This window comes from Podarcis raffonei, chromosome 2 (assembly GCF_027172205.1).
Source record: "Podarcis raffonei isolate rPodRaf1 chromosome 2, rPodRaf1.pri, whole genome shotgun sequence".
NCBI lineage: Eukaryota > Metazoa > Chordata > Lepidosauria > Squamata > Lacertidae > Podarcis > Podarcis raffonei.
This window is the reverse complement of record NC_070603.1, coordinates 64,188,536-64,202,576: the sequence shown is the minus strand read 5'-3', so window position 1 is coordinate 64,202,576 and position 14,041 is coordinate 64,188,536. Positions and strand designations below refer to the sequence as shown.

The 14,041-nt window shown below is 43.2% G+C and overlaps 1 protein-coding gene across 3 annotated transcripts in view; it reads right to left on the bottom strand.

Annotated features, from left to right (window-relative positions):
• LOC128407976 (proton-coupled amino acid transporter 1-like) overlaps positions 1 to 14,041 on the bottom strand; it is a 40,731-nt gene that overhangs the window by 11,720 nt on the left and 14,970 nt on the right. For all 3 annotated transcript variants that reach the window (XM_053377051.1, XM_053377053.1, XM_053377052.1), the window contains exons 9-10: positions 11,894 to 12,060; positions 1,898 to 2,067 (exon numbers count right to left, since the gene is read on the bottom strand). In XM_053377051.1, coding sequence (XP_053233026.1) covers positions 1,898 to 2,067; positions 11,894 to 12,060 — 337 coding nt within the window. The remainder of the gene's footprint in view (positions 1 to 1,897; positions 2,068 to 11,893; positions 12,061 to 14,041) is intronic.

Sequence of the window (14,041 nt, the reverse complement as noted above, 5' to 3'; positions counted from 1 at the left end):
AATCATGCACGGATAAAGGAAAGAGGGAGGGGGAGGGGCTGAATGCTCCCTTCTCCCCGTAGACGAAAAAGAGACCACTTCTAACAACTGCAGGTTGACCTGTCAATTGAGGTTGACCTGTTGGACATCCCTGGTCTAGACTATAGACCATCTTGGCTGTGAGTCCTGGAAGAGCTGCCCCTGGCCACGCAGGTCTTTCCCCACCTGGCCTGGAAGGGAGTGGCCCTGACTGACTCCAGCTACAAAAGCTGAGGCTGCTGAAGAGGCCAGAGGCCATCTTGGCTGTCTCTTAGTGCAGACCCAGGCCATGGAGTCTGAGCTTCCACAGCCACCGCCCACCAGTGGCAGCAACAGCAGCAGATAGGTTCAATGCTTAGGATACTATTTTATTCTCTTGTTAATTATTCTGTTTTAAACGTGGATTTCATATTTGAATTAGTTTGTTTTCTTTTGAAACATTAATTTTCAATACTTTCATTATTTATTGATTGATTGCATTTGTATACCACTCTTCATCTACTTATCTGTAGACAAGGATCCTTTCTAGATTCCTCCTGTCTCCCTGCCTAAGTTAGGCAAGCACTTTGCGTCTGTGTGCACATGCAGGAATGAGTGCACGTTGGCTAGGAGAAAATGAATATATTCTATGGAAGCAATAAACTCTGCCTGAAGCCTTTACGACAAGCCTCTTCTGGGTTGTATCCAGCAGCAATTATATTGATGGTATGTGGTGGTGTCAAGTGATACTGGCTGGGAGATAAAATTATATTGGATCTTAAATAGCATATGCAAGGCATCCACCATTCTGACACTTGGCACCAGTGATGAACAACATTTACCAGGTTAGTTTTATCTACCAACACTTCTTCTCAAGCTCGGGAACAGAGAAGTCAAAGCAAAACTTGCCTGGCTATTTGTTACTTGCTCTTTTACAGTATTTTACTTTACATACCATTATGAACACCCAGATTTTAATAAACCATTCTGACATCAATGGAACATTTCCCCCTCAATTCTTTTTTTGGGGGGGGGCATATTTCAAAAAAGCCCCAGATTATGGGGCTTTCCAAACATGTATGTAAAATTTGCATCTTCTGTTTTGCTGAATACATCCAGCATAGTCTATGTCAGGCATAGGCAAATCGGCCCTCCAGATGTTTTGGGACTACAACTCCCATCATCCCTAGCTAACAGGACCAGTGGTCAGGGGTGATGGGAGTTGTAGTCCCAAAACATCTGGAGGGCCGAGTCTGCCTATGCCTGGTCTATGTAGTGTCAGATACCTGAGATACTGTGTTTTAAGGAAGTTCTCTTTTATATCTGTGAAAACCAATCTTGGTAGGATTTTGGCCTATCTCCATCTCCTTTCTTCGATGTTAAATTTCTGTCATATAAGCCCTTTTTATTTTCCCACAAAGATGCTTGGTTTTGTCCTCTGGTTCTAAAATTATGATATATACACAATTTTTGCAAATGGCTTTTAGAATAAATTCACCCTTCCCACATTAGTCTGGAGGGTCCCCCAAACCTCTGGAGTCAATTTTCATGGGGTCACAGAAGGACCCCATGGAGATTCAAAACCGCCTTGCCCCTTTGCCAACTGACAGGAACTCTATATACTAGACTCCATCTGTGGGCTTCAACTCAAAATAAGTTATAGAAATGATTTTTGTCACAGAAACCCATGCTAGCAACATTCCCTTCACATTTACAAGGGCTTTTTAAAAAACCACCAAGTAACTTCTTGTCAGCAGCAATCATTATTGCTTGCTTCAGACATCTCAGTAAAGCCATCTCACTAAGTGGAATAAGTAGTCATAATTTTGCAATTCCCCTGTTCAGGACACTGTGCCAAAATGGAATGGAAAATATACAACCACTCTGATCTCTTACTCACATGTTACGGAGACCAAGGATGCCCTCAGCAGCAGATTGCACCATAATGCCCAGCGCTCAGGGACCTGAGCGATGGCCGTAGGAATGATTATTTCTGCAGGGACGTAGAACTGTAGTGCGTACGTGAAGAAGATCCCAATGGAGTACAGCAGCTTGACAGACTGATACAACCTGCATAAATAATACAAGAACCGAGAGTTACATCCACTCATCCTCCCAGGTGAAGCATTCATGTCAAAACCAAAAATGAACACAACCCAGAGACAAAGCATATTTGGAATGTTTCTGCTCCCTAATCCTGTGAGTACCAAGGGACTCTGGCATGCAATTTCCATTTGCAGGGGAGAGAGAGAGAGAATATGAACACTGTTCCAATCCCGGGTTTTGCAGAGACCAAGCTTAACACGGAAAGGTACTTGCCCTGATCTAATGACTTTGCTACTGTATGATGAGGCATGGACTTCCTTGGGCAAGTAATGTCTTTTTCAGAGTCAAGAGGATGGATGCTGAAAAGCTATTTGTCCTTAAGTGATCTCAGAATCCCTGAAGTTCTTCTTTCATAAATAATCACAAGTTCATGGATTGCAAAAATCAAGGGATTGTATCTAATCAAGTCATAGTCGGAGAAGACCTACAGCAAAATCAATGGGCTTAGGTTACATTGTATACCTACAGTGGGTCTACTTAAGGGTATAACTTAGTGGGAGATAACCTAAGGATCCTTCTTTGAAATGGACACTGGGAGATCTCCCCATTATGTACAGATGTTTATCCGAAGGGTTAATTTCTTTCATAGACTCTTCCGTTTGGATTTTACTTTCATTAACGGAGCCTGTGAAGTGTCAGAAATCAATCTCCTAAAGTTCATCTCCGAGCAAAACAAGTAGATACAGCAAAGATAACAGCAGGCCATCAGATCACAACATGTGATTGGGCTGATGAAATCCATCAACGCCGAAAAATTAGACGGCCTTGCTAAAAGACAAGAAATAGATATGAAGGGTGAATGGGGTGTTTTGTTCTTCAGAACAAAATTAGAAATAAACAGAATCCTTGAAAGGAACTGAAGTTCTGCATGTAATTATGCATTTTCATTACTGGCTGGCTCAACAGCTGAAAAGAAACGAGCAGGAAAGATTTCCGGATACTCTGCAACTGCAGTGTGTGTGAATGGAGGATGAATTAAAACTTGCCAATAGTGTAACTCAACAGTGCACTGAAATTTGGAATAGTGTGCACAGCTCAGGGTAATTGTACCTTAGTTATGTATAGTGATCGCAGGGAAAGTGGACAGAGAGGGGTTTTCCTTCTTCTCTCACAATACTACAGCACCCAGGGCCATTCAATGAAACTGAAGGATAAAAGGTTCAAGAAAGGCAGAAGGAAGCACTTTTTCCACACTATGGAGCTCACAAGATGTGGCAACCACAACCAACTTAGATGGCTTCTAAAAGGTCAGCAGAAAAACCCATAGAAGATGAAGCTTAGGGTTAGAAGTGCTGGGGAACAAAAGCAGGAGAGGACTATTGCTCATGTTGCTTATTTATTTTATTTTACTCACTGTATGTACAGTAAGGTTGCATCTTAGGCGCATTAAGCGCCTGGCAATTATTATTATTTTTGAAATTTTTAAAAAGGGAGCTGAAAGGGGGCAATCCCACCTGCCAATGCAATCCCCGGAACATAACCCCTGTGTAAGTTGAGGGCTTACTGTATATAAAACTGCCCACAAATGTACAGTGGTACCTCGGGTTACAGACGCTTCAGGTTACAGACGCTTCAGGTTACAGACTCCGCTAACCCAGAAATAGTACCTCAGGTTAAGAACTTTGCTTCAGGATGAGAACAGAAATCGTGCTCAGGCGACGCAGCAGAAGCGGGAGGCCCCATTAGCTAAAGTGGTGCTTCAGGTTAAGAACAGTTTCAGGTTAAGAATGGACCTCTAGAACGAATTAAGTTCTTAACCCGAGGTACCACTGCATATAAAAGCTGCCCACTGTTCCCTGAGTGGCTTACGGAATGTTTTTTAACCACAGCATCATGAAACAAAGCTTTGCGGTATATATATAAAAAAAACCCATTCTGGCAGTAGACTCTAAACAGTGGTTCAGAATGCCCAAGAGGCATGTGGTTAGCCACTGTGGGAAACAGGATGCGGCCCTAGCAGGCCTTTGGTCTGACCCAGCAGGGTTCTTTTTCTCTGTTAATGAAACAGGAAGTATTGATGAAAGGCACTGGGTGAGGCCAGTCAATGCCACATCCTATTTGGTTGATCTGCTTACAACAGGGATGGGGAACCTCAGGCCTGGGGATGGGGGGCAAATGTTGCCTTCCAGGTCACACTCTCTTTGGCCTTAGCGACTCTCTTCAGATCACACACCTAATTGATTCATAACCTTCACCAAGCCCCTCTTGGAGGGTTTTTGCCTGGACTTGAACTCCAATAGAGCTTCTTGCTAGCCTGGAGGAGAGAGAGGCATGTGTGTGTAGGAGTGTGAAGAAACTAGCCTAATGTACAAAGGTAAACTTTACATTTAACGCTCTGCACATTTCTGCCTTGCCCGCCACAGGGTGAGGCCCTTGGAAGGGGAGGATGTGATCTCCAGGATGAAAAAGATTCTCCTTCCCCAATTTAAAAGAGGAGCAGGTGGAAAGAGGAGTGGCCAAGATGGTTATAAGATTAGCTGGACTGCAATAATCACAATTTCTGTTTTACAAAAAAATAAAGTTCTGTCCGAGGACAGCTGTAACATTCTGGAAGTCTGCTTTCACATTGTCAAAAGAGGGAGCCAGCTATCAGCCGCATTCACAAGCCAACACTGGGTTTTGAACCTACAATTTGGAGCCATATGCCAAGGGTTATGCAAACTGTAAACAATCCCTCCGAAAACACAACGATTACGTCAAGGAAGCCAAATTTACATGCCCCCAATTATGCAGATTAAAACCCAATTTGCATATACTTATTTTTTTCTCTATAGAGCATCCAAATGCGTTAACATTGTTTTGGCAAGTGAATGAAGAAAGACGGGCATGAAGATTAGGCGGGGGAAGGGAAGAGAAAATTTGAAAGAGCACCGAAAAATTGATCAGGCCACTAGCTCCACAACAGCACCATTCACTCCAATGTTTGAGCTGTGCCAGATGCTGTAACTACACACCTGACTACTTCTATGATCAGTAACCTAAAACCTTTGCATTGCATCTTTCTGAGGAATTTCTATGTGCAGTTGAAAAGACGTTCATCCCATCCTGCAGCAACAAGCATGATTTTACCCTGACTTTATTCTTTTTTAACGGAAAAGCTGAAGCATACCTTCAAAGTGCTTTTTATCAGTTTCAGTCATGAATATTTCACAGTTTTTTATTATTCCGTTTCTCCCACAGCCAAGCACTCGCCAGCTTTAGCGCGGGTGTAAGTCCTATGCAATACAGACGTCATCGCTGCTTGCACTTTCACCAGCTCGGCTCACAGGCAAGCTATTTCAGGAGCTACCCATAGAGCATGTTTACGTGGAAGACAGCGTGTTACGTAAAAATGGCAATGATCAAAAGCCAGGAAAAGAACAAACAAGCGAAAAGAAGGGAAGCGAGCCATCAGTGTGAGAGGAGCTGGATCTCAGTGTCCAGGCTAAATGAGACACTCCTTCAGGTATATAGGGCCAAAGCTGCTTAGGACTTTAAAGGTCAGCACCAAAACTTTGAACTGAGCTCAGGGAACCAGTGTAGGTCTTTTAGGACCGGTGTTATATGGTCCCGGCAGCCGTTCCCAGTCACAAGTCTGGCAAGCCACATTCCGAATTATTTGCAGTTTCTGAGTGTATGCTGCACTGAGCTTGCTTCTCAGCCACTACAGCTGGTCAGAACAGGCATCTCAAGAGAGAGGAGGGTTCAGTAGCAAGACCTTGACACCTTTCATGAGGATCCAACAGGGGCTATAAAGAGCAAGGCAGCCACTGGGGTGCAGCACCCCAAAAGGGACTTGCTACTTTGGCAGGCAGCTTTGGCAAAAAGTGAAGTGGCAAGGCAGAACGCCGTGCAGCTAAAGAAATACTTTGCAGCCGTAAGAAGAAGAAAAAAAGGCAGCTGGACATTGAACTACAGGAGCGAAGAAAAAAATAAGATCAAAGTTAAACTAGGACTTGGTGAAAGGAACAAGGAATGTACAGAAGCTGAAGATATAAATTAACTAATGATAAACTGATAAGGAAATAGTGGATCAAAGATTTCATACACAAGTGATAGGCATATAAGGAACGGAATTACTAAGCCAAGTCAAACAAATGAACTTTGAACTGAAATAATAAAACAATAAATTGGATTACAAAGTGATCATTTAATGAATAATTGAATTACTAACTAACTCTAAAGTGATAACTTAATGAATTGGATGACAAATTAATTAACCCCTTGATTATTGAATTACGAAGTTAAGACAAACAAATAAACTGAAATTAATTACGAATTGACTATCCACAGCAACAGCTGAAATGTCAGATTACAATAAGTAAATATATCAACTGCTTTACTGAACATCAAACGCATAATTTACTGGAACTAAGATGAATAATTCAGAAGGCACATAATGAATTATATGTATTATCAAGGAACTAAGCAAGAAAGCGAATGAATTGGAATTCTCATTTGATTAGCATCCTAGTGAAAACAGAAATAAAGCTAATACAAATAGAAACTATTAAAGTGAATGGAAAGTCAAGGTAACCAAACAAAGGTAAGTGAATATCTAGAAAACATGGGCCCCAGACAAGTGGAAGAAAAAGAGGATGGAGTCTCATATATTATTGAAATGGGGTGAGGGGAATCCAACAGATGTTTAACAAGGATATAAAATCTATGGAGGGAAGACTTCAGGAAGGGCTAAGTAACAAAGAAGTAAAAGTTGACCCATGGATTATATAACAAGACAAACCTCTGAAACTCAAACAATAACTTCAGCATAGATTGAGATGCATTTGTGCATGTAGAGCTCTCTCTGTCCTCTGAGCCTTGCAGCTTGCAATGCATGACAAAGCTCTAGGCCAGTGGTTCCCAGTTAGGGGTCCGGGGGCTCCTGGGGGTCCGCAGAACACATCCAAGGGTCTGCAGCCTCATTCCTTGCCTCCCCCACAACTAAAGTTTTGTCATTTTTGCTGTTTAGCTGCTGATATAGCACAATGTTGAAAACTACATAGACATTGCTCAGTCCTAGTCTTTTAGTATACCTAAAATCCTTTGAGGGACACGGGTGGTGCTGTGGGTTAAAGCCTCAGCGCCTAGGACTTGCCGATCGAAAGGTCGGCGGTTCGAATCCCCGTGGCGGGGTGCGCTCCCGTTGCTCGGTCCCAGCGCCTGCCAACCTAGCAGTTCGAAAGCACCCCCGGGTGCAAGTAGATAAATAGGGACCGCTTACTAGCGGGAAGGTAAACGGTGTTCCGTGTGCTGCGCTGGCTCGCCAGATGCAGCTTGTCACGCTGGCCACGTGACCTGGAAGTGTCTGCGGACAGTGCTGGCCCCCCGGCCTATAGAGTGAGATGGGCGCACAACCCTAGAGTCTGGCAAGACTGGCCCGTACGGGCAGGGGTACCTTTACCTTTTACCTTAAAATCCTTTGCTATTAGAGGCTATCCCACATTTTCTTCAAAAAATTGTTTTGCAGAGGTAACTACCACAGAGTTATCAGAAAGTCGGGAGCGTGGCTTGGCTTTTGAAAAATAGGGGTTCCTCAGTAATTAGCTCAGTACTGGATTTACGTAGAAGATAAACAAGCTATAGCTTAGGGCTCCGCTCTCTTGGGGGCGCCAAAAAAATCTAAAGTGGAAAAAACTGGAAGTACATTTCCAAAGTATAAGATAAAAAACAAATAAAATAAAACCTACATACAGCAACAGTGTTTTGTGTTGTGTAGGCTCCTATGATGTAAGTAATGGACCCCGCCTACTAGCCTGCTCCCTAAAATATTACTGGTTTCAGTTCAACAATTACTTTGATCAAATACATAGTTTGTTATGTGCAAATGGCTTTAGATACCTGTTAGGTCCATAAATTACCATACAGCATATATTCAACACAAAAAACAGAGTCAATTTGTTGTTGACAAAGGACAGCAGGACATATAAAGGGCCTTGTTACCTTCAGTAGCTTAGGGCCTCATCAAACCTAAATCCGGCCCTGAATTAGCTAATGGGGAACCACTGCTCTAGGCTATTTTCTCCAGAAAGTGGAGCAATAGGAGCTGCATATAAGGTCTGACTGATGGGAAAGATGTGGACCCAGAGAACTAGGCCTTCTGATGATCTGAACAAATGCAATGAACAGTAGACAAGAGGAGAAAGTGTTCCTGCCTTGCAAGGAACAGAAATAATATGCCATGCAGCTGCTTGCAACAGGACAGGAACAGAAATTTGAACAATCCTCGGTGGCTTCAAAGTCCATGTTCAGCACAATCCCCACCCCTTGCCCCGACTGAACAGTCTGTTCCCTGTCTTGCAAAAAAAGGTCTCTAAGCTCTGGCAACGCAATGGAACACTTCCCTAAGGTGTGTTCCGCAGCACAGCACAGCTTCCCAGTCCTAATTGGAAGTGCTGATTTTGCACATCCCATGCTTGGAGGTCATGTGGCGTGCCCACTCTGCCTATGGAGTTCTTCCCTGCCCATCTGCGTGGCAGGCTGGTAGCAGCGGATACGCGGTGCAAAATGAGCTCAGAGCAAGCACCGAAATCCACATACACAAGCAGTGCTGCTGGCAGAGAAAAAGCTTATATTATATCATACCGCTCCACCCCCAACACCCAGCAATGATTTCTTCCAGCACTTCTGGATTTAGATTGGGAGGCGAGTGTTGCCAGACTGCAACTCCCATTAGCCCCAGTCCATGTGACCAATGGTCAGGGAGCAGTAGACCAGCAACATTTTGTGTGCCGCAGGTACGCCTAAAATAGATGATCTTTGAGCACCCTCAGGCACCTTTATAACATGAAACAGCCCGAACCAATGAAAATGCAGCGGGAATTGACCTTAACTTAGTGCTATTTTCCAAATCTCTCCAGCCAGCATCACAGCCAAAGGAAGTTGCTGGGGGGCATGTATTTTTGTCTCCAGGTATAGCCAGTTTGGGGGCCATGTCACACACTACAAGGCACTTTTTGCAACCGCGGGTGGCGCTGTGGGTAAAACCTCAGCTCCTAGGACTTGCCGATCGCATAGTCGGCGGTTCGAATCCCCGCGGCGGGGTGTGCTCCCGTTGCTCGGTCCCAGCACCTGCCAACCTAGCAGTTCGAAAGCACCCCCGGGTGCAAGTAGATAAATAGGGACCGCTTACTAGTGGGAAGGTAAACAGCGTTTCCGTGTGCTGCACTGGCTCGCCAGGGTAGCTTCGTCACACTGGCCACGTGACCCGGAAGTGTCTGCGGACAGCGCTGGCCCCCGGCCTCTTGAGTGAGATGGGCGCACAACCCCAGAGTCTGTCAAGACTGGCCCGTATGGGCAGGGGTACCTTTACCTTTACCTTTACCTTACGACTGATGCTCCCCATAATAAATGATGACAAACCATTTGTCCGAATACACACATTATGATGGTGAATCAGAGTCCCCTTTTACCCAAGATCTGAAATCACAGTCTAAAGTAAAAGTCAGATCCAGGAGAAATCTGATCAGTGTTGGTGCTGTCATACTATTTAGCTACCATTGACAGAATTTGTAAACATGCCCTATGTGGTGTTCAGTTTGTTAAAATGTAGTTAAGAGAGATCCAGCTTTGTATCTGCAGTTTCCTCAGATGCTCCATGTTAGGTGACTTATTGGCCGCAAAAGCAGTGGATTCACGCAAACCTGAGTTCACCTAGAAGCATCTGAAGCTGACCGACTGGCATCAGCCAGTAGGCCCTAAGCTACTAGTTGCGGAAGAGAGACATACCCCTTTTCTTTGACCTCGATTGCCGACACTCTAAAGTGTGCCGACAAAACGATTGATCAATTAACATGGCCTTTAAATTAAAAAAAAAAAAATGAACAAGCAACCAAGACTGTCAGCAAAAGCAGCCACCACTAGGCATTTAATTATATATTTTTTCATCTGACGCAAACCTCAGCTCTGCTTAGTCCCTAGAAATGGGCTTTGCACAAAAGATAAAGCAGCTTTGCAAACACTGAGGGCTTATAAATCACTGCAACCAGCAAAAGCTTTGTCTAGGGCCTCCTATGGAATTCCAATTTTAATGTTATTATCTATGAAAAGGCAGCCCTAGGCGTCATCCTTTTAGCCAGTGTGTTTAAAGATCTCATTGTGACACATAACTTTTAAAAACCAAGACATAGACGACCTAATGCCGCATGCTACAAGTGGCCCAGCTTGGACCCATTTGGCTTTGAACAGTATCTTCATGCATTGCCTTTGTTTACTAAGAGAAGTGTGTTACACTGCAACACACAAGGCTAACCTAATGTGGTATTTTGCACTTCCCGATTTCAAAGCGCTGTGGAAACTATTACACTTCATTTTCAGAAAGATTCAGGTTTAAGCAGCAGGTTGTAGAGCAAGGAATCCGCTAGAGAGCACCACAATCCCTGTCTTTCAACCCTTCCTTCATTCTGATTTGGTAACGGACAAGTCTGCAAGGTGTTAGCTGGTAAAAACTCAGATGACAAACAGAAACTGAAACAGTTCCAGTTTAAGCATCACTGGCAGTGATGAAAGATTATTTCAACATCCTTTGAAATACAAGAATGGACTACTGCTTTCAAAAATCAGGTCCATCTGAAAACAAACATTTGATGCAAAAGTTCTCATAGATGCACAAAGAATTACACAGCTAATGTCTGAATAAGTATGGGAGTCTCTTTTCTCGTTATATTCTATTAAGAAATCCTGACCTGGCATGAATACATCTCTCCCTTTCCTGCTGAGACAAAGTAGTGACTGAAACTCCCCATGTTGTGTTTACTTGAATGCAGTATTCGCTTAACCAGCTGAAACCTTTCCATGCTTTCCTGGAGAATATTAGGTTGTCAGGAAGATCTTGCATCCAATAATATGGCACATACCAGTTCCTTTATTACTTTCTTACAAAGGGAGAGAATGGCTCGAGAGCCCAAGAATCACACTAGGTTAAACTACCTCTCTAGAATGTAACATGCAAACGAGTCCCCTTAGGGGTTTCTGGATTTAAAGATGCCCCATGCTGCACTGCGCCTTCAGGTTCAAAGTAGCCTGTAAAGTATATATCACAGGAACGTGGAGAATAATCACCCCCCCAAAAGCTTCCATCATGAATTGAGCCATGCATCAAAGAAACAAGGATTTAAGTTAAGTTAGTGCTTGCAGACTGGGTCATTGCCACTGTTTCATAACCAGCAATGAACTTTCAGAAGAGGCAGTGTCCAATATGTGGCAACATGGGCAGTCAAATTACTTGAATAGTAAACAGATTTTCAGGGACGTGAACAAGGAAGGAGGAAATTTTGCAGGTACAGGATCCTAAGAAAGTCAAATAAGGAGGAGGCAGGTCACTTGCAAAAGCAAGATGACGTATTGCAATTACAGGTGTTTGCTGCTCTGTTTAATCTTTCCATGGCAGCAACCCATTAAATATGTTTCCCCAGAGCGATACTAGCCTCCTGTATCGCTACACCCAGTGCAACCCAGAAGTGTTTGTCTTTATCATCAGTTTTTGACAGGAAGTATCTGCTTGGTTATAGCACCACAACCGGTCTCTGGATCATCTCAGTCAAAACACAAAGATGAGTGGAAGAAAAGTGGACTGTTAAGAGCACAGGGCAGAAGGATGACTCTTGAGGAGCCTGAACCCATGAAGGCTTGACCACAAACACAAACAAACACACACAGTGCACTCCACTTGAACATCTTCTGGCCACAGAGTGAGTGCCTTAGGTCTCTTGCAAATTGTTTCCTACACCTCAGCATCTATCTGCGTATTTTCATTCTAAACCAACCAAGAGTAACCTGTCATTCAAGAGAGACTTCCCTTGCCTCAACTCACCAACAGTTAGGCAGATTGAGAGTGATGCTGGCCTGGATGTTTTCTCCAAAGCGCAAATATCCCAGGGTTCCAAGGCTGAGGTAGAGGGTGCTGACAATTGCCATTCCCACATAGAGGATGATGGGGAAATGGTGAGGGGTCTTCATCTTGTTTTCCAGAGGGAGCACCTTGGTGGGGAAAGAGAAAAATCTTTTAAGTCACCTTACTCTTCACTCGAACGATGCTTCAGCCCGTGAATTCTGCCACAGAACCTCAAAAAACATAACACAATGCACCAGGGCAGACCAATTTCATCAATCCAGTCTCCTCAGGATTCAGCCAGATGCCAAAAATGTATTTTCAGTATCAACCCGCTGTTAATCCCCAGCATCTGGTAACAAAATACACCATCTCTTGAACACTGAAGATGTCTAGATCTTGATAACTTATAGCCACCAATAAATCTACTGAACAGTTAGCTGTCTAATCCAGTCACCAGGGAAAGACCTCTGGAGTACCACTGAGCCCCCAGGCAACCCCCAATATATAGTTTTTTAAATATAAAGTTTCTTTTGGTGGCATACGAGATGCATCTTATGTTCCACTAATTATGTTGCACCTTATTTTTAACAGGCTTCTATTTGTGGAAGAAAGGATTGCAAAAACCAAAAGTTTTAATTTCTTCTCACTGCTCATTTAAGGAACACGTATTACTGCCATTGTTGTACAGGATGTTCTGTAACAATGAAGAAATCTTAATCGACTTTGGGCTTTGATGTTTACACAGTGACCCAATAACGATAAAGGACATGAAGCACAGTTGCTAAGTAACATTCCATCCAAAGCTTCAAATTCCTCCCCCTTATTCAGTGGGTCATGTTCGGATGTTCTGGACAGCTAAAGCTACCCTTCCTGGTGTACCGATAATGAAAAGCTCAAAGTCCATTGGGATATTTCAACAGTTTAAGAATACTGAGCCTCAGCCCGTCTGAAAATCATTTTCTGCCATTCTAGCCCTTGCCAAATAAATGTAAGACACTTTTCTTGTGTTACAGGATTCAAAAAGACACACACACAAGAAGCAATCTGCAAGGACTCAAATACAACTGCTGCTTCCAGAGAATACAAGCGTACATAGGTCAGAGGAAAAAACGACTCTTCAACATTGTGTATACTGTACTGTATACATGATATAGCCCTGACCCTTGCTGAAATCATAGACCAATGAGCCAATCTGCACTTTACAAAGAAAAACAGAAACAAGCAGAGATGCTTTATATAGAAGGGATTTAGAGATTTCAAAACTAAACACAAGTAATCATGGATGAGACCTACAAGTCATAACGTTACATGACTTAAATTGCATTTCCGCCATATATGCATGTATATATTTTAAATATCCTGCTTTCTTTAAAAAAGAAAGCAAGCTGCGGACCAATCAACAAAGATCAAAACAGCAAAGATGCAGGTCAGTTTTCCAACAGAATTTTTAGTTATTGAATTTAGATATTGGACAGTGTGTACCCAGACCAACCCAAACGTTGCAGTCTTTTTCACTCAAATCTACAAACGTGCAAGTCAACCAGAACAAGAGATTCTATAAATGTGCAAACCTTTTCCAGTTAAGAACATTCCTTGCTATTCTGATTAGATGTACTCAGCATAACCTCTTTGCCTCTCAACCTCCCTACAGCGACCGTACAAACCCATTTCATACCTTCCCTTTCAACTAAACAAATATCTACTTCCTTCAGAGTCTCATAATACACCTTGCACTTTAAGCCTTTTACCACCTTGCCTGCTCTGAACCCTGGCCAATTTGTTGACATACTTCTCAACGAGAGAACTGAGAACTGAACTCAGTTGCTCCAGCTGTGACCTAACCAGTGCTGATTAGAAGTGTACTGTTGTGAACGCAATGCTTCTTCAGCTAATGCATCTCAGAATGGCACCAGGAGCTCAGAAACAAGATTGCCACTGAACTAAATTGAAGCTAAAACCACTGCTCCATAAAAAGAGACAATTACCTGAGGAATAAAGGGAAGGATGAGAGAGATCAAACATTTCCCATTTTACCCCACTTTCCTCCAGCAAGCCAGCTCTGAAGACCACGAAAATAAAGCTATGCAAGCAAGTCAACTCGCATACATCAGTTATGCGTCACAACAG